Source organism: Lucilia sericata, unplaced genomic scaffold, assembly GCF_015586225.1.
Source record: "Lucilia sericata isolate MDLA Ls3-8-SP2 unplaced genomic scaffold, ASM1558622v1 Contig000602F_arrow, whole genome shotgun sequence".
NCBI lineage: Eukaryota > Metazoa > Arthropoda > Insecta > Diptera > Calliphoridae > Lucilia > Lucilia sericata.
In genome coordinates this window covers 29,256-51,467 of record NW_023994609.1, presented here as the reverse complement: position 1 = coordinate 51,467, position 22,212 = coordinate 29,256, and the positions used below count along the sequence as shown (strand labels likewise).

Sequence of the window (22,212 nt, the reverse complement as noted above, 5' to 3'; positions counted from 1 at the left end):
TTTATAATGAAAAACCGGTTAAGCGGTTTTTTTCTGAAATTGAAAAATGTCAACTGTTTTTTTTTTTAAAATGTCAACTATTCGAAAACCGGTTTTTGGAAAATGTCGAATAATCGACATATGTATGTCCGTCTGCACAATAGGGGCCAAATATGAATAGCCAGATGATTAAATTATTTCAGAAATGTTATCTGCTGATAAAGAATTATTAAAAATAGTCAATATTTTTTCCACTTTAAACATAACACCCAGACAAATGTTTTTCCGAAATGCGGTTTGAACCCTTAGAATGTATGTGATTATGGAACAATCGTCTTAAAATTTTGCACAAGTAAGTTCTAAATGCCATGGCATGCTATAATGTATGTCGAAAATCGGAAAATTTGTGGATTATAAAATTGATTTGCGCAAATTTTATACCGATTGCTGCATAATATTATTTTTTATAAGGGCAATGTGAGTTAAATCGTGCACCAATACGGGTAGAAAATTTCAGCAAGCGTTTAGTCGGACACTAACAAATCTTAAGTACTTTTAATTTTTCTTAAGGATACTAATTTTTCATTGAATTTATTTATAAAGGAATGAATTATTTTTAACAAACTTTTATCTCTAATTATCTGTAATTGAATAAAGTTATTTATAGTCCTTTAAAGTCTAAATGTACCTAAAGTTTTTTTGCTGCTTCACAATATTTGAATAAAATTATTTTTCTTTATTTACTCTGTAAAAAAAATTGTACTTTGCTTGCTGCTGTTTTGTTTGTAATTATAATAAAATAGGCAAAAATTTAATAAGTGAAAGATTAAAACTGTAATCACATGCAATTAAACTTAACCCTTTATTTCCGGTCAACGCATTGATATTACTTTCCTTAAATAGATTTTGAAAAAACTGTAATAATAACTTAGAAAAATATTATATTTTTCAAACCAACTTAAGCTATGTATACACGGTTGTTAGATCTTACAATATTGTCAGAAAATTTTTCAGAAAATGTCTAACAGCCGTGTCAACTTACAATTTTTGTCTTGCAACATTGTCAGAAATGCTTTTTCTGGCCTTTACAGGAAATATACATAGATTAGTTAATTAAGGTGTTGATATACAATTTAGAACAAAATAAATAACTTTCTCCATTGAAACTCAAAAATATACCCTGTCATAAAGGGTTAAATTTCTACATTTACGTGAAATATCCATTTTTCTACCTAAAATATAAAAAGAAACCAAATATAATAATATATTTTGTGTGCAAAATAAATAAATAAATAAAAATTAATTTGTTATATTGTCTAGATAGTCCTTATATTTGATATCACGCTTTTTAAAACTTGAAAAATTTGCATTGACTTAAATTAATTGTGCTTTAAAAAAAAGTTCATGAAATTGCCTCACAAAAGTATACGAATTTTTCCTGTATTTCACATTTGATCATATTATACGCAACACAAATTTTAGAATCGAATGGTTTTTATGCGTAATATTGTTTTAAGGGGATATATTTTTGGCCCATTCGGTCCACAATTTTGGGGAATTTATACCCTCTTTTCATGTAATATCATGAATAAAATGGCGATTTTTGGCCATAATTGTAAATTTTTCTCCTTTTTTCCAGAGATAAAACAAATATTTGATATTGGCACTTAAAAGACCCCTTGGGGTATCTAAAAATAATATTTTTTGTTACAAGAATCTGTATTTAAACGTTCCAAGATAAATTATTCGGATCATTCTTCTGTTGCTAATTCAATATATTGGAACTTAAGTCCATTTTTATAATACTAGGATCAACTATTTTCGAGGAAAGTTTTCTGGTATATATTCTTTTAGATATCAGCTTTTATACATTTTAAGTTTTCAATGTGTTGTGGAAATGTACAACTCCAAAACATGCCTCGAAGAAACACCATTCAAAACAGTAAAATCATTATTTTTATATACCAATGGCCTCCATGCTGCATGGCACGATATCATTATGATCTCAAACACAAAAATGTTGATATTTGTTTAAATATTATTTACTATGATCAAATTAAAACCAAAATTTTGGACTTACAGTGTTATTGTAACGGGCAACATAAACGTAAAAGTTACGAGTACACAGTGGGGCAGAATGGAAATTTTTTGGAAATAAATCTGGCATTTCTAAACGGCTGATCCGATCGGGATAAAATTTGGCGTGAGCGTAGCCAAGGAGTATTCGAGTTTAAGTTTTGAAGATGAACCCTGCAGATGCCCCAGGGACGGCGCTGTGGCGGCTCAAAGTAGGGTACCTACGACATGTAAAATTTTTAAACTCGTGCCATTTTTTTGTTTTTCACCCAAATACAAAGATTTTTATATTTTGTGAAAGCGCTCGACGAGATCTTGAAAAAACATGCTTGGACATACTACTTATCTCTTATAATATCCGAGTTATAAGCATTTAAAAATTTAGTGATACAAAATTTACCATACCTTGGTCCGCCTTTTTTTGAATACCGGGCGTAATTTTGGACCAAATGGACTCAATTTTTTCTTGTTAGTTAGACAACAAAATTTCCAATAATATACAAAAAATTTCAGATCAATATTGTTTACAGATCCAAAAATATACGTTTTTTAATTTAAATATTCAAAAAATTTTAGATTTTTGGCGTTTTTTTGCCAAAAATGTGTCTTAACTCTTTTATTAATAAAATAAAATTTTTATTAAGAATATATAACAATTTTATAGGTTTCTAAAAGGTATCTTTACGCAGAACGCTTTGGCGTAAAAAACTTGTCCTATTTTTTGAAAATGTTGCCACTGCGTCCTTCCGAATATGACCTATTTTTTATCAAAACTTCAACTTTGGGCGACATGTTCTAAAATCCCAAAGCTGGGATCAGAAAACTGAAAGCAGTTTTGGAAACCTCAATATGTTTTCTATTTACTCCAAAAGTATTTTCCCAGCCCTGAAAGAAATGTGGACCCTATGGGCAAAAAAGTAAAAAATCCCATTTTTGGGATTTTCATTCCTATTTTTGGGAATTGCGGGATGCCCTTTGACCTTTTCAATTTTTTTTTTGCATATTCTTATTTGAAATGACAAATTTAACAAGCGTTGAAAATTTCATTGAGTTTTGTTCATAAATAAAGATTTTGTCATATATTACATATTTGTTTAATTTCTAAAACTATGATTTATATCAAAATTTTAATAGGATCGCAGATAGCTACAACAATTTAGTCCATATTTATCCCTTAATATCATTTTTTAGTTAGATATGGAAATTCTCGACCCTTTACAAAAAATTTCAAGCCAATATCTCAATTACATTCAAAAATATGTTCATTTAAACCTGTGTCCTTTAATTTCATCTTTTTCATATTTTAGTATTAAGTATGACAGCACATATTTAAATCTTATATTTACCTATTTTCTATTTGTTTGCTTATCCTTATAATTTAAAGGTCTAATTATGCTTAAATTTTCAAAAATTTATAACTATTTTTTACCTAAATTTTTTCGACAGATCATTTCGTTCTGTTTCGTTTATGATCATGTAGGTAAAAATATACAGGTAATGATAATTTCGATTCATTCACTAATAAGAAATATCAATGACTGAATTACAGGTTATAGTAATATAGTCCTAAATGTTAATAGGTAGACAATTCGTAATTTTTTACTTTGGAATACTTGTATCGGAAATGACAAGAATTGGTATATAAGTAAACTTCTCAGATTTTAAGTACCATATTTAATAAATCTACAATGAAGATTACATTAAAGTACGAAGAGTTGTGTTCCGTTTTATGGAGTATATCTTCAAAAGGGCCAGAAAGAATTGAAGACATTTCAAATTATATAAAAACTACATATAGTAGAAAAGTAGACAAAACAGGCATATCAAAAATTGAAAACTTTTTAAAACTTTTTGATGTAAAAAGTAAGTCTGTGGATGGAAATCAAAAGAAATTTCGATTAAAATTTTGTAGTTGGATGGAAACTACTACGGAAATCTCAACTTACAACACATCAACAGGAGCGCCTTGCAAGTCATACGAAGACTTATGTTCAAGGTAAAAAAAAGAGGGTCACACAAAAACTTTTTTCAATCTCAAATGAGGAAATTGCTGATACATTTAACGAAATGCTGAAAAAGGAAAACCAACATATGGGTGTCGTACATATTGCAACTATTCTTCCTAATGCATCACCAAAACGACTTAAGCGAATTGTGGAAAGTATACCAACTCCAACATCATAATCAAATTTTACTGAAGAGGAAGCAATAGCGCTTATGTTGGAACTGGGTCTCAGTCGAAATAAGTACCAAATATTAAGGAAAGCTCTGCATGAAAAAGGACACAATATATTACCATCATACAAGGCGATCCAGGAAAAAAAAACAAACTATCCTACTAAATAAACAAAAAATAATGAAGAATTGAAAGAACTGAGAGCTGCGGAAAAAAGCAGAATCCAAGAAGAATTTAAAGTTCAGATGGGATTAAACATCGACAAACCACTTTCAAGTTGCGGTAGTACAAATGACGGTAATACATCGAGAAGGTTTTTTCGTGATTTTGAAATTACTTCAAAAATAACTGGAATCGACAAGGAGTTGCTTCGAAGAGTTAAAACTATTTTAATGGCACTGAATAGTAAACATAAAATTAATGAAAATCGATTTGGGGAATACACATCTGAAATTTCTAAATTACTTGTATCTCTGTATCCATGGAGGGAACTAACACCAACAGTACACAAAGTATTGTGTCATGGTCAAATAATAATTGAATCGAATATTCTTCCACTTGGAGAGTTAACAGAAGAAGCCCAGGAAGCGAGGAATCGAGATTTTAAGCATGTTCAACTATTCAGCTCAAGAAAATGCTCCAGGCAATCACAGAATGAAGATATTTTTAATAGTTTACTTCTATCTTCTGATCCTGTTCTTTCAACTATGCGAAAAAGATGGATTTGTTATGAAACTCTATCATCTCAAAACAAGGAAGATTTAAAGGACTTATATTACCTTCTGGATATGTATACCGATATGACAGATTATTTTATAGAAAATAAGTAGTGTTAGGAATTAACTATATAAGTAGGTTGTAAGAATTAATTGTATTATGTTTAAGATAAACAGTTCAAATAAAAAAAGCTATTATACTAACTGATGATATTGTATTAAATTGTGTTTTATATTTCGGTGGGCGGGAAAGGTAATTTGTGTGGGGTGATTTAGGTGTTGTTGTGCGTGGCTCATAATAAAATTATAATTTTTTTATTTTATATACAATATTATAATAAAATAATTAACTAAATAATTTTTAAAAATTGTCCAAATATTTTATTCAACACCAAATGTATGTTCTGTCATACTTAATACTAAAATATGAAAAAGATGAAATTAAAGGACACAGGTTTAAATGAACATATTTTTGAATGTAATTGAGATATTGGCTTGAAATTTTTTGTAAAGGGTCGAGAATTTCCATATCTAACTAAAAAATGATATTAAGGGATAAATATGGACTAAATTGTTGTAGCTATCTGCGATCCTATTAAAATTTTGATATAAATCATAGTTTTAGAAATTAAACAAATATGTAATATATGACAAAATCTTTATTTATGAACAAAACTCAATGAAATTTTCAACGCTTGTTAAATTTGTCATTTCAAATAAGAATATCCAAAAAAAAAATTGAAAAGGTCAAAGGGCATCCCGCAATTCCCAAAAATAGGAATGAAAATCCCAAAAATGGGATTTTTTACTTTTTTGCCCATAGGGTCCACATTTCTTTCAGGGCTGGGAAAATACTTTTGGAGTAAATAGAAAACATATTGAGGTTTCCAAAACTGCTTTCAGTTTTCTGATCCCAGCTTTGGGATTTTAGAACATGTCGCCCAAAGTTGAAGTATTGATAAAAAATAGGTCATATTCGGAAGGACGCAGTGGCAACATTTTCAAAAAATAGGACAAGTTTTTTACGCCAAAGCGTTCTGCGTAAAGATACCTTTTAGAAAACTTTAAAATTGTTATATGTTCTTAATAAAAATTTTATTTTATTAATAAAAGAGTTAAGACACATTTTTGGCAAAAAAAACGCCAAAAATCTAAAATTTTTTGAATTTTTAGATTAAAAAACGTATATTTTTGGATCTGTAAACAATATTGATCTGAAATTTTTTGTATATTATTGGAAATTTTGTTGTCTAACTAACAAGAAAAAATTGAGTCCATTTGGTCCAAAATTACGCCCGGTATTCAAAAAAAGGCGGACCAAGGTATGGTAAATTTTGTATCACTAAATTTTTAAATGCCTATAACTCGGATATTATAAGAGATAAGTAGTATGTCTAAGCATGTTTTTTCAAGATCTCGTCGAGCGCTTTCACAAAATATAAAAATCTTTGTATTTGGGTGAAAAACAAAAAAATGGCACGAGTTTAAAAATTTTACATGTCGTAGGTACCCTACTTTGAGCCGCCACAGCGCCGTCCCTGGGGCATCTCCAGGGTTCATCTTCAAAACTTAAACTCGAATACTCCTTGGCTACGCTCACGCCAAATTTTATCCCGATCGGATCAGCCGTTTAGAAATGCCAGATTTATTTCCAAAAAATTTCCATTTTGCCCCACTGTGGAGTAGTAAAAACTGAAATCTACTATATAGGATGACGTTTTGTTAAGGCATGTTTTGGGGTTGTATACCGCTATAATATATTGAAAATTTAAAATATATTAGTGCCAATATGTACATGAATATACACTAGACAACTTTGTCGGAAAATATCGTCCCTAGAGGTATGAAAAGGGACTTATGATCCAGATAATTCAATTAGAAACTGAAAAACGATACCAAAAATACATCTTGGAACGTTTAAGTACAGATCCTTATAACAAAAAATATTATTACAAATATAGCCAAAAATCGCCATTTTAATGATATTACATGAAAAGAGGGTACAAATCCCCCAAAATTGTGGACCAAATGGGTCAAAAATATATCCATGCGGTTGATAGTAACCCCTTAAAACAATATTAAGCATAAAACCATGCGATTCTAGAATTTGTGTATCGTATAATATGATCAAATATGAAATACAGGAAAAATTCGCATACTTTTGTGGAGTAGTTTCATGGACTATTTAAAAAAAAAAGCACAACTAATTTAAGTAAATGTAAAATTTTCAAGTTTTAAGGGGCGTGATATCCAAACTAAGGACTATCTAGACAATATAACAAATTAATTTATTAATTTATGTATTTTCCACACAAAATATATTATTAAATTTGGTTTCTTTTCATAGTTTACCCAAATTCGAATACTTATGAGAGACACTGTATGTTTTCATTTATGGTTTGTGAGTAAAGAAACTTTTTACGGTTTTGAGTTTATATTTTTTTCATTTCAAAAAAGTTTTCGAAGAATATAATTTCAAATTCTAAATAATTCTTGAAAATGATGAGCAAAAGATATGTATGTAAATCTTATCATACAATTTTGAATTATATATAAATAAATTATAAATATTTGTTCTAGATAACACAAAACGTAAGTGAACAAATAAAAAAGTTCATTTATACAGTTAATCACAAAAATAAGTATACAGAAATGCTGATAATTGGTTTTATTTAAAAACGGATATTATTTTTTCCAAAATCAAAAAGTAACACATTTATTTATTAAAAACAATTATGACACTCAAAAACACTCATTACGCGATATAATGCTTTTTATAGACCTAGATGAGTATATCATTTTACCATTTTTAGAATCTTCAATATATCCTAAAAATCGGAAGATATTGGAAAAAACGCTTTTTGTTGACTAGATAGACCAAAAAAAAATTATATCTCAACATTTTCTTAACCGATTTAATATTTTTCAACCGTTATGAAAAAGAGTTTCCTTTGTCCTTTTTAAAAAGTATACACACTTTTATATTTTTTACGGAAATGTGTAAAATATTTAGATCTAAATACAAATTTTTATATTGTTTTCCATTTTTTTTACAATTCAGTATTCACTTTATTTGAAAACATATTTTGCAAATATTTTTTTATTTTAGATTTATTTTCGTAAAAACAAAAATTTACCAAATCCCTCATTTCTAAAGTAAATTATCAATTTGAATAATAAAGCTTATATTTGTGTTGCATATCTTACGTTGATATTTTACTTTAGAAATGAGAGATTTGGTAAATTTTTATTTTTACGAAAATAAATCTATTTCTGTCAGTTTTTATCTAATTTCAACCTTTCATATCTTATTTTATTCATAAAATAAAAAAATATTTTAAAAATATGTTTTCTAATAAAGTGTGGGTCAAAAATTATCGTGAATCGTAAAAAAATTAAAAAAAAAAAATATATAAAAATTTGTATTTAGATCTAAATATTTTACACATTTCCTTAAAAAATATAAAAGTGTGTGTACTTTTTGTAAAGTACAAAGGAAACTCTTTCCAAAACAGTTGAAAAATATTAAATCGGTTATGAAAATTTTGAGATATAATTTTTTTTGGTCTGTCTAGACAACAAAAAACTTTTTTTCCAATATCTTCCGATTTTTAGGGTATATTGAATATTCTAAAAATGGTACTGTAATCTACTCTACTAGACCTACCAACTTCACTAGGTCTCGCAATGAGTGTATTGATTTTTTGTAATTTTGTCACACCGTGTTATTATTTACTACTTTTTTCTGGATATTTTTGTTATTTGAGCTCTCATTTAAGCTGAAGTTAAATTAGTGCAAAAATTCATTATATATTTGGTTTAATGATATTTACAAAATTTATAAAAATTTTACCAATTTGAATATAATTACTTTATAATGAAATATTTTTTAAACAATAACTTCGAAAAAATCCACTTTTAGATCCGAAATCCTGAAATTTGGGTCGAAATTTTTCCACTTTAGACCCCGGATTTTAGATCTGACGCACAGTGGTGTAGGAAAAAAAAAGAGGGAAATAATTCGGTAACTTCTAAACGGTTAATCCGATTTTAATGAAATTTGGTATGCACAAAGAGGAGGTGTTGTCGAGTTTAGGTTTAGGCCAACCAGGGGCCCGGCGGGGGGTCCTCAAATTAGGACACCTCGGCTATGTTAAATTTTTAAAACGATCCTATTTCTTCATTTGAGTTCCGATTTTTTAAGTTACAAATTAATTAGGGAAAACTCAACATCTTTTAGAGAATTTACCTAGTACTATTATTTTCAATATATTTTTTTAATATATGTAAAAATTCTCTAAAAGATGTTGAGTCACTTAAAAAACATTTGAAAATTAAAAAATTCGCGGAAGATTTTTTTAAAAAAAAAATTAAAAAATGTTTTTTATTCAGTTTTTGCGAAGATACAAATTTTTCAAATTGCAATAAAAATTTTATTTATGAATATTTTTTGATGAAATTTTTCAGTTAGGTAGATTTTTTTACTCAAAATCCAAAATTAAATAAAAATTTCGAATTTTCTTATTAGAAATCCCGGAATTCCCAAAAAAGTTTTAAAAAATCCCAAAAATGTGATTTTTTGGTTTTTTGCCTATTATATCCATACCAGGGGCGGGGTTATCGAAACCCGTTACAAAATGATTAAGAACATATTGGGTCATATAAAACAGGTCACTATAATTTGATATCGACTATGCGATTTGAGAATTTTTGCTCAAAATTGAATTTTCCATAAAAAATAGGGTTTTTTTGGATGGACCTGGTCCCCTCGGTATCAAAAATTTTTAGGTTTTGTTTCATTTATCGTATTTTATGTAAAGTCAGCTTTCCAAAAAGTATAAATTCTATATACATCTTCTTAGAAACTTTTTAGATAACTTAAAAAGAAAAAGATACCTTTTTCCCAAAAAAATGGCAAAAAATCGCCTTTTTTTAATTTTTTAAATTAAAATGCCTATAACTCTGGACTCAGTCATGATTTTTACATAATTCTTTCACTGCTTGATATATAAACTTGTTGTTAAGCGAATAAAAAAAATGGCGAAAATCGGGAATATTTGGACCCGCTATTATCAAAAAAATAAAGTAAGGACGGTAAAAATTTTAAAATTTTAATTTTCAAATGCGAATATCTCCTAAACTATAAGAGATAATTTACTGCTTATAGTGCTCGATGAGGAGATTCTATATACGAAATTTTTTTTAAATCGGAACTCAAATGAAGAAATAGGATCGTTTTAAAAATTTAACATAGCCGAGGTGTCCTAATTTGAAGACCCCCCGCCGGGCCCTTGGTTGGCCTATAAGGTCCAAATTCAAAACCTAAACTCGACAACACCTCCTTTTTGTGCATACAAAATTTCATTAAAATCGAATTAACCGTTTAGAAGTTACCGAATTATTTCCCTCTTTTTTTTTCCTATACCACTGTGTGACGGTCATTGGACCTTCCAAATGACATATTAGAAGTTGAATTTTTAACTTTTGAAAAGAGATATTATTTTGAAATTAATGTGATATGCTTGGATTCGGCCATTTTGAACACAGTACGTTCTTATAATCCGAAATTTTAATTTAATATTAAAATCTTATTATTTTGGACAATAACCAATTTCGAAACCGATATGTAGTGTAAGTTATTGACAGGGTCACCATTTGACGATTATTGGTAGTATTTAGAAGTGTGTGATGGATGATTGGAATTTAAAAATTTCGGAACTAAAAGTGGGTTTTTTCCATGTTATTGTGTAAAAAATATTTTATTATAAAGTAATTATAATCAAACAGGTAAAATTTTCCTAAATTTTGTTAATATAATGTGACGTAGATTTTGCACCTATTTAACTTAACTTTAAATGAGAACTGATTTAAATAATCTAAACAAAGAATGATGTATTTAGCGATACCGAATCAATACATGTGTCGAATTTCGCGTGCTGCCCTATATATACCTTGTATCTTTTACTACCATGATTTACTCACTTTTTATATTTATGCTGAATTGTATTATCATATATTAATTTCTCAAAACATAAATTTGTCGAGTATAAGGAGGGTACGGTATATATCTCGATGTCTTCCATACTGTACAATATAATTTTTTTATATTTATTTTCAAAATAAACCTAGCCTAGAGGGAAACTGGCGATGTTTTTAATAAGAAGTTTTAAGTAAAACACAAAATTTACAATTAAATTAGTCGTAATTATATTGTACAAATATAAAACAAAATTAAAAAAATAATTATAATACAAAACGAAATAACATTTAATGCATTGGGAACTGTCTCTGTTGCTCATTGGCTTCCATTTGACGGAAACTCCAACCACCTTGACCATCAAATTCTAATATATGTGTGTGAAATTTCCTACAAAAAAAAAAAAAAAACAAATATTAATAATATTCCTTCATCAGAATCATAAACTAAACATACCATAAGGTCGGTCGATGTGTAATAGTCAAGAGAGTAATGCCCATACTTTTGGCAGTTTCATAAATTGAACTTTCTACATCAATTGATACTGCACTGGTGCATTCATCTAATAAGGCATATTTCGGTCTATTAAATTACGACAAAAAGAAAAATAGTGTCAATTACATTTAACAAGAAAGTAAACTTAAATAAAAATGTATACTTATGGTAGAAAAGTCGGGCTACAGCCATGCGTTGCTTTTCTCCTCCTGATAAAATATCTTTCCAATCACGTATAACATCAAAACCATCCCTGGAATTATAATAATAAAATATATTGCCATATAAATCAAATACAATGAAATACATTTTATAAAAAAATATTTTTAAGAACTCAAACTGTTAAGAATATTTATTTAACATGCAGCTATTTTTAACGTTGTAAAACTGAACAGTGAGAACTGTCGATCTATGTCTATTTCTAATGATAAATACTCCACGATGTTCAAATATAATATTCAAAGGGAAAAACTACTATGACCCGACAATTGAGGCCAATTCTAAAATGTCTTATTGCTGTTCTTAAAAAAACAAGTAGGAAAGTATAGTCGGACATGGCCGACCATATGATATACCAGTTATGAGTGTATTTAAAAATTATTTATTTTTTTATAAAAAAATTTTATGTATATGAAAAACAAATTTTCTATAAGAGGGTTTATATGGGAGATAGGGTCAAATTTGGAGGACGATTTTATTTTTAAATATTATACTATGGTGTGCTGAATTTCGCGATACTAATGGTTATGGACGTTTAAGGCATTTACTGAAGAGGAGTTTGTATGGGGGCTAGAGTCAAATGAGAACCGATCAATACTGTAGTATCATTTATGCTTACATAAAACTTAGTTGTGCCGATTTTTTAAGATATGCTGGTATATTTGAGGTAGTTGTTTGGGTGAATCTCTTAAGTAAGAAGGAAATGGATGGAGAAAAGGAAAAGGTGCTGAACTCTCTGAGCCGAAACAAAATCCCAATGATTTTGTACTCAGTACAATTTAATAAATGGAAGAAAAGGCAAAGAAATAAAACAATAGAATTAGGATTTTTCTATGTATATTTATTAAACGGTTGGACAAAGGATTTCTTACCAAGGATAGGTGGACTGTATTGTTAGGAGTTAGAATTTGATCTGGCGCAAATAAGCATCTACGACATTTATCACACTATGACAGTTACTTTAGAACATTATGACAAGTATACTGCAACACATAGCAATCAGCATTGATATACATTGACGTAGGGTTTGCATCGAAAATAAGAAAAATATGGATAATAAGGAAAATTGCTATATGTTATTTTTTGGCATAAACAGTAGTAATTAGCTAAAAGGCCTAAATCAGAATTTTCGGTTGTATGGGGGCTATATGAAATAATGGACCGTTTGTCCAATTTCATCAAAATATCTTAAAAATTGCGGCCATACCTTTTGCACATAGACACAAAGCAAGCCGGACATGTCTTAATCGACTAAGAAAGAGACTCGGAGTCGATCGGTATACTTTAAGGTTGATGTAGGACCAATATTTTTTGCGTTACAAACATCAGCACAAAAGTGGTGTAGGGTACCACTATGGTGGTGTAGGGTATAAAAACGATATAAAAAATTTATATAAGTAGTTGTGCGGTGGATCTTCGATTAATCTTTAGACATGATATGATATAAATATGTATTTCGCTGCAGTATCATCTTAATAAATAATTTCTAATTTTAATATATATTTCTCTTACCTTTGAACTAAATGTTCTAAGGAAACCATTTTTAATATGGATCTTAATTCGTTTTCTGTTATGCCCTTCCTTAGCATATTTTCGCGACAATCGGGATAGATGATTTGATCACAAAGACTACCAATTGACATGTATGGACGTTGTGGTATGTAGAACATACAAGGTTTTCCTTCAACCGGTTGAGGTATATGCAATTCTCCCGAGTATATTGGCCACAGTCCACTTAAAATACGGAATAAACTGGATTTACCACAACCATTTGGCCCAGTTATCAGTAAATGCATGCCGGGTTCTATGCTTAAATTCAAACATGGTACCACAACATCACAATTGGGTGTAACGACAGGTACAGCAATAAGAGAAATTGACATGTCGGGATCCCTCTTATAAATAATACGACCTTTAGCTATTGGTTTGCCATTTCGGAATTCAATAATACCCTGGGTTTCATTGCTTTCTGCAACAGTTGTTTTGCTGTAGATTCCTTGAGCGGTTTCTTCAAATACCTCAAGCATTCCTGCCACACGACATGTATAGCCAGCCAGTGCAACAACTTCTTTATATGAAGACATCAAACGTTCAATAGCATCGGCTGCGGAAATCAACAAATTCCTTGCTGTCGTTAAGTACTGAGTACGTTCACTAACTGTAGAGTCGTTATTAGAAGAGCTTGTTGATTTGCTTGTAACAGCACCAGTTAATATTGGTAGAGAAACCATAACCATGCCTGTACCCGACCACACATATTTCATAAAGAATTGCTCTAGCATTACAAACCACAATTTTTGCGTAAATATTGTGTTCATTTGATTAACCAGGCGATTATAGGCCTGTCTAAGTTGTTGAAGTTCCACCTTGTGGCCGCCGTAGAAAGCAATTTCTTCTGCGTTCGTTATAATACGCGAATGTATGTGACGTAGATAACCGTAACGGTTTGCTTCTTCAGATACTAATTGCCCAAATTTCGGAGAAACTACTCTCATTATATGGGCTGTTAGAGAAATTACGGTTATCGATAATGCAGGACCTTTAAAAGAGAAATATATACAATTCAATTTTAATTTTTTTTTCATATTCGTTCTATAAAAATAATAATGAGTTATAATTTGGGTTTTCTTTTAAAAGTCTAATTTTTTCAGATTAATTAATTCTTTGCACATATGATAAAAATAATTTATTTTAAATTTAACCTCTGCTATATACACGATCGGATAAAATAAAATTCAAAAGTATTCATGCTATATTCTTTCAGAGAAAAATCTGTTAACTCTTTCGCGTATACGGGACACCGGTGTCCCAAGATTTTTTTTACATTTTTCTCGATATAGAGCGTAATTTTAAGTTCGCAGCTACAGTAAACGGTTATTTCTAAAGAAAAATAAGTTATTTTTAGAATTTGATGTCACTTCATTCGAAAACACTTTTTCCATTTTTCATCTAATATGATCAATATACGTCAAAATAAAGTGTGTGGTGAAGTCATATCCATAAAAAGTCTAGCGGTTTAGTTTTGTGCGTGAAAGGGTTAAATGATTATTAAATATGGAAAGCAAAGTATATATATTCAGAGTCGATTTAGCTGTGTCCGTCTGTCTGCCTCAAACACTCTCATGTTAAAACTAAGCAAATAAATCAGCCAAATTCACTGAAAATATTCACTATTGGATTGAAAATCCGCCAAATCGGTTAACAACGTAAAAAGTTATGAGTTTTCTCATAAACTACTAAAGATAATGGAATGAATTTTGTCACACCTTATTTTCTTTACCCAGGGATCAAAAATGCTCAAACTCAAAAAATCGATTCAAAATTTCTCATAGCCCCCATACAAAGGTACATATTTTCGGAAATAGATTTATCGTTAATAACTTCGGCAAAAATATCGGTATCACCACGAAATTTTGCACATATGTATATAATAAGAACAGAAATCATATTACCAACGTAGATCTGTATAGGTCGATTTTGATCACAGTTCCCATATATGGTCCACTTTCGAAAAATACTTAAATACAAATAACTAATTAAGAAATAAAGATATTAAATAATATTCAACATAAATATGTTTTGTGTATATTACTTTGCAAAATATTTTCCGGATTGGTCCATAATTGGGCATAGCTCCCATATAAGGCCCATTCCGATAACCACGTAATCGCACATATTACATAACTGAATGAAACTATCGGTATAAAATTCATCATGAATGTGTTTAAAGTAGATATAAAACACCCAAGTATGGGCCTGCGGCTCGGCCCATACTTGGTCACAGCTCCCATGTAAGGTCAACTTCAGAAAATTACTTAAATGCACATAACTAATTTAGAAATAAAGATATTGAAGTAATATTCAACATAAATATGTATTGTATATACATATATCACTCTGCAAAATGTATTTTGGATCGGTCCATAATTGGGCATAGATCCCATATAAGACCCATTTCCGATAACCACGTAAACGCAAATTTTACATAACTGAATGAAGATATCGGTATAACATTAGTCATGAATGTGTTTAAAGTATATATGAAACACCCTGCGAAATGTTTTCCGGATCGGTCCATGTTTAGTCACAGCTCCCAAATAAGGACCACTTCCGAAAATCGCTTAAATGCAAATATCCAAAGATATTTTAAAACAAGTAAGAAATTATAGTAGGGCGAGGCCGACCATATAATACCCTACACCTGTTACAAAAATAAAATGTGATTTAGTTTTCATAATAGAGCATTTAGTTGAATTGTACCTTGCCTCAGATATACTTAATGGTATACGCACAATTAGGACGAACGACGAATTTCGCTTAGCACGACGAACGATTCCACAAAAAATTGTTGCGTAAATTTGTCGATTGGAGCACAATTAAACTTTACGCACTGCGAATCTATCTTTCAATTCTCAGCTTTTCTTTGTTTTTATTTTTAAATGCACTTTTTTGGTTTTTTATCACAAACAAATTATTATTTAAATTTTCAAATAAATAATTTTTGTTTACATACTGGTTGGGGTGACCATATTTACCAAACAAATATTATTAATCCTCATTTTTGCATTCAAAGATAATTATATTAATAAGAAAAGTATACATTTAATTTATATAAAAATAAGTTTTTTTTTCGGATCGGTCCATAATTGTTCATATCTGTCATACAAGATCCACTTCAGAAAATCGCATATTTCACTGATAAATAAAGATATCGGAATAAGGATATTTTGTGTATATAAGAAATCTTTTTTTGAAAAAAAATTAGGATCAATTTCCATAAGTCACTTTTTCCAATATATTTCATCCAATTATAAATATATACGGATAAAATACGACACAGTGTGTTTTTATCGATAAATCATTCTGTGAAATTTTGTTCGAATTGGCCATATCTCCATAAAAGGTATACATATATGATTTCTAAATGATAGATAGCACCCTCATTACGTAAGCACAATTTAAACTTTCACAATTTATTAAATACGTATCAAGTAATATTTATAAGGGTTTTCATAAAAAGTAGCTTACAGGTGGAGGGTATTTAAGATTCGGCATAATATACAATCAAACAAAAATAACAATAAAACAAAGTTATTTTATTTAATATTTTTTGTATATAATCTAAAATTAAATTCACTTTTTTACGGACAAAATAAAGTAGGGTAGAAGGGGGATCATCGCATTTGGGGCACATCTGCCAACAGCGAATAACTTGAAAACCGAGTAATCGATTTTATCGCATTATCAAATTTTGTTTTCGTTCATCGATTATCTATCATCCCTGAAAGTTTGAAAGATTAACTTTACATATGGGAGGCAGGTGAGATTAATTGTTTTTCAACGGGCTGTAAAAATATTTCCCTGTGTAATTTTTTTAGTTTTTGTGATAGAAAAAATATATTGGTCAGTGATAGAATGTCAATAATAGTGTACAATAAGGCATAATAATATTTTCGATAATGTAATTTGAAGCCCGATAAAAATTTAAACTAAACCCCAAAACTGCCCATGGGGCATATTCGCCAAATATATGTAATGGTTGTTATGTAGAACAAAATTTGGTTAAAATATAGAAAAAATCAGTAAAAATTTGGTTTATTTTTTTTTTTTGTTAAGTTAATAATCTAGTTTATTATAGTTTGTTTAGTGTATTAAAATATAAAACAGCAAAATAAGTTTTTATTTTTTAATTCTTTTGGCTTATTTTACTAATGACAAATCTGTCGGTATCGCCGTTTTTGGCCATAGCGGAAAAGTTAAAAAAATATGTACATGAGGATGACTTAGGAAAGATTGAAAGGGATAAAACTAAAGCCAGCATATCTAAGTATCTGAACCAAGAAAAAAACAAGTTAGAGTGCTATATTCGGCTATGCCGAATCTTAAATTCCCTCCACCAGCAAGCTACTTTTTATTAAAACCCATTTAACAATCTAGTTTTAACTCGGCATAAGTTTTGTTTCCATAGTGAGGGTACTATCATTTAGTAATTAGGTCTAAAAAAAAGTTATTGTAAGTGATTTTCGGATATGGACTTTTTAAACGATGTTGTTGGCGTTATATGGGAGCTACGACCTATAACGGATCAATTGGAATACATTTTAGCAGAATGATTTATCAATACACAGAATATGTTCATATCGAATTTTATCCGGATATAATCATTTAATAATGAATTATGTGGTATTAAGTGATTTTCAGAAGTGAACCTTATATGGGAGCTATGACTTTTTATGGACCGACCCGGATAAATTTCCGTATACTGATTTATATATACACAATACATATTCAACTTGAATTTTATCGCAATAACTTTTATTGTCAATGAAATTGTGTGACCAATTATGGACCGATCCGTGAAAAATATCGTATAATGATTTATACAACACATATTCACGTGGAATTTTACATCGATAGCTTTATTAGTTAATAAAATATAAAGGCACATAAGTGATTTTCGGAAGTTGACCTTATATGGATTGATACATACACAAAAAATATTCGTGCGAATTGTACCTCGATAGCTTTATTTATCAATGAAATATGCTCGTTTAAGTGATTTTCGAAAGTGGACCTTATATGGGAGCTATGACCAATTACGGGCCTATCCGGAAAAAAATTCGGAGAACTATGACCAATTGTGTACTTATTCGAAAAAAATTTCGCTGAATGATTTATATATACATATGTGGAATTTCATGTCATGTGATCCATTTTGAAAAAAAAATAGGGTTAAAAACACATTTTTTTGATGGATATCCCACTCGCAAAAAAAAAGGGCCTATTTTGGAAAAAAAAAATTAAACAAAAATTTACTTTAAAAAAATCTAAAAATTTTGGAAATAATGAAGAAATTGCTATCTGAACTCCTTTGGACAATTTTTGTTAGAACCAATAGGTGAAAAGTTACACTCATTTGAATAAAACCCTGTATGACCAAAATGTCCAACTTTGAACCCCTCTGACTCCGGTAGTTCTTGACCGATTATTACATTTCCGGAAATATGTACCTTTTTTTAGGGGGGCTATGGAAAGTTTAACTCGACTGTTTTGATTTTCAACATAATTAATCTTTATGTAAAAAAATAATGTGTGACAAAATTCATCGAATTATCTTTTGTAGTTTCTGAGAAAACGACTGAAGAATTATGAAAAAATCTTAATTTTTTTCGAGGTAGTCTGATATTTTTACTCATACCATTTTAGATTGTGAACCGATTTTGGTGATTTTCAATACTTAAATGCTTAGGACAACAATGCATATTTTCAGTGAATTTGGTTGATTTAATTTGCTTAGTTTTAACTTGAGCATGTTTTAACCAGACACACAGACAGACGGACAGATAAGGACCCAGAATATACATACTTTCTTGGGTCTCAGATGAATATTTCTCGGTGTTACGCAGGGAATGACAATCTTATATTCGCTCTATCACCACTGATGGTGGTGAAGGGTATAAAAAAAGATTTCGCAGAAAAAAAGCTCAATCTGATATAAATTTGTGAATAATTTTGCAAATAATGCAAAATTTTAAATTGTTTTATATAACGATTTAGAATATGGTCGTAAAAATATATTGTAGAAGAAAAAATTCAAAAATCTTCACGAACTAGCGAAATAAACAGTTTTTTTTTTGCTCTCCTGAAAACTTATTTTAGATAGAAACTATTGAATATAGTCCCTCGATAACTTTATTGGGTCTCAAGTGAATATTTATTGGTGTTACACACAGTATGACAAACTTATTAAACGAAACATTTCGCAAACGTTTCCATAATGTACAAAACTTTTCAACATTTTTAAATCGTTTTGTACATGAGCAAAACTAAAACAAATACTTTTCAAGTGAGAAAGAGCGAAAACAAAACAATTGGCTTTTCGCTCATCTACTTGCTTTTATTCGCCTTTACAATCGTATATTTGAGAACAAAACAATTGCAGAAACGTATTTTATGAACGAATCATAAAGTGTGTGTGTGTGGATTTCATTTAATTTGTAAGGTTTTGATTTTGTTTTTGGTTTTATTACTACTGTATTCCTAATAGGTATCTACAAAAACTTAAATCTACAAGCCTTCTTTTAATTTTACTCAAAAATGTTTTTGTAATGAGCAAAACCATCAGGAAACGTTTGCGCAAATGTTTCGCTCAAAATTTTCAGTTTTGCTCCCATTGTTTTCTTTTCTAGCTGCGTACATTTGAGTTAATGAACATAATGTACTCAAAAGCAAAAACAATACAAAACCAAATGAGTAAATCGATTTTGTTGTTTTGGTTTTGTTTCTGTTTTACTCACTGCTTCGTCCTTGGGTCAAATAAAACGTGCGTGCCAAATTTCATCCAATTATCTTGAAAATTGTGACCTGTACCTTGCGCACAAGGTTTACATGGACAGCCAGCTAGCCAGACGGACGGACGGACATAGCTTAATCGACTCAGAAAACGATTTTAAGCCGATTGGTATACTTAAAGGTGGGTCTAGCACAAATCCAATATACCCTCCCCACTAAAGTGGTGTAGGTTATAATTAACTATTTAAGCAAATTCCAACCATTTTATGAAGAAATTTTTTATTATTAAGACGAATAAATAACTTTGATGATAAAATGCAGGATGCACTTACTTGTTTACTGCGTGAGTATAATAAAAATTGAGAAGTTTTTCAAACTTTCTCAAAACGGACTTTATTAATCGAAACATAAGGGTTGTTGCCGCTGTCCGAGAATTTATGCTGCTGGGGTTTTTCACAAACTGTAAAGTCAGAATGACACCTGTCAATATTCCTAAGTGTCATTCACAGTAATTTGAATAACGACAGGCGTAGCGAGCGGAGGGAGGTCACAATTAAAGCAGGGGCTCGATGTCTATGTCGAGACAGTCGTCTACTTCCGTTTCCGATGAATCGTCGCGAGCCTGAACAATATTTATACTTGATAGTCCTTGACATACAATTTTTCTTGATATAGATGCATTATATATTCAAAGGTCAATTTATCCCTCCTATGCCAACTTCCATATACCTAACGAATCAATAATATCGTCAGATCTGTATAAGTTTGTTTTCTTATGATATATTAATGTACATATATATAGTATACTAAAAAGTGCAAATATCTTATTAAGTAATTCATAATATTATAAATTGAATATTCTTCAGGCTCAAGTTCGAGTCCCACTTGGGGATAAGTTATTTTCCAAATTTTATTTATTAATTATAAGAATACTGAAAATATAATTTTTCGGACACAACAGCAGAATGGAATGCATTTTCGGGCCCGCTACGCTCCTCATCAGCAATCTTTTTGTGTCATATGTTATGTCACTTCAATTAATAATATTAATATCACAGTTCGGCGAAATCAATAATTTTAATATGTAATTCATAATATTTCGCAAAATGACATTTTTCAACTAAATATTATAATATTTTAAAGATTTTCAAACATTTCGGTTAACCGGTTTAACCGGTTTTTTTATACTCGCTTAACCCACAAGCCGGTTTTCTAGAAATGGTCAATTTTCGGTTAACCGAAAAGCCGGTTTTTCCAAAAGTCGGTTTTTTATAAACACTAATCAGAACCAAAAAGAGAAAATAATTGATATACCAGTAATTTAAATGATATATAAAATTTATACTATATTTTGTCCTGTAAAAAAGTGAATTTACTTTAATTTTAGATGTTATAGAAACACATTTAAGTAAAACAAGTAAGAGTCCTATATTCGGCTGTGCCGAATCTTATATACCCTTCACCATGATGTGTTAAATAGAATAGCCAGTACAAAAAATTATTACAAAAAATCAAAAAATACCAGTTGTAAAACGAAAAAGTATCAGTAAGTCCCCTTTTATAGATTTTCGATCAATCAAGGTGTTGCGTATGTGCATAAAAACCAAAGAATGTATCATTCATAAAACAAAAAATTTTGAAAAAATCGTTTTCCTCCAGATTTGTATTAACCAGCGTTTAAATTTACTAATAAGTATATTAGTAACTACTTGCAGTAAAATACACATTTCTATCAACATAATACTAAAAATATTTTAACATCACATTTTGATATTATTGCTACTAAAAATTGCAACATTACTTTGAAATTTCTAGCAGCACACATTCACAGTATTCGTTTTCTACCTGTTGTACAGCAATTTTTTGCCATAGCATACTTTTTGAAGGTATATTTATGCATACATAGATACATACATACATACATACATACATACATACATAAACTCATATTACAAAAACACTAAAACGAAACAATTTGTTTATCAAAAGTATACAACAAACACAATAACGGGAAATTTTTCAACATTCTAGAATAACAAATACAGTACAACATACCAAAGAGAAGCATGAAAACATTGGGTTAATTTCTGGTTATTATAAAAACAAACAAAGTGAAAAAGCACAGCAAATCACAAAGAAAACCTGAAATATGTATTGAATATAAAATATAAGGAGCCGCCATATTGTAAAAAATACGATAAATTGCAACTGGCAGTTGCTCATTTTGCTACTGGCAGTAGTAGAACCAACACAATTTATTGCACAATTTTTCCATGGCAATA

At 29.6% G+C, this 22,212-nt stretch overlaps 1 protein-coding gene across 1 annotated transcript; it reads right to left on the bottom strand.

The window, feature by feature from the left end:
* Positions 1 to 11,130: 11,130 nt before the first annotated feature.
* LOC119606564 (ATP-binding cassette sub-family D member) lies at positions 11,131 to 14,223 on the bottom strand. Its single transcript, XM_037960121.1, has 4 exons — positions 13,151 to 14,223; positions 11,583 to 11,672; positions 11,381 to 11,506; positions 11,131 to 11,314 (listed from the first exon to the last, which is right to left on the bottom strand). Exons 1-4 carry the CDS (start codon positions 14,221 to 14,223, stop codon positions 11,215 to 11,217), a joined length of 1,389 nt encoding a protein of 462 aa, XP_037816049.1. The 3' UTR covers positions 11,131 to 11,214.
* Positions 14,224 to 22,212: the final 7,989 nt, after the last annotated feature.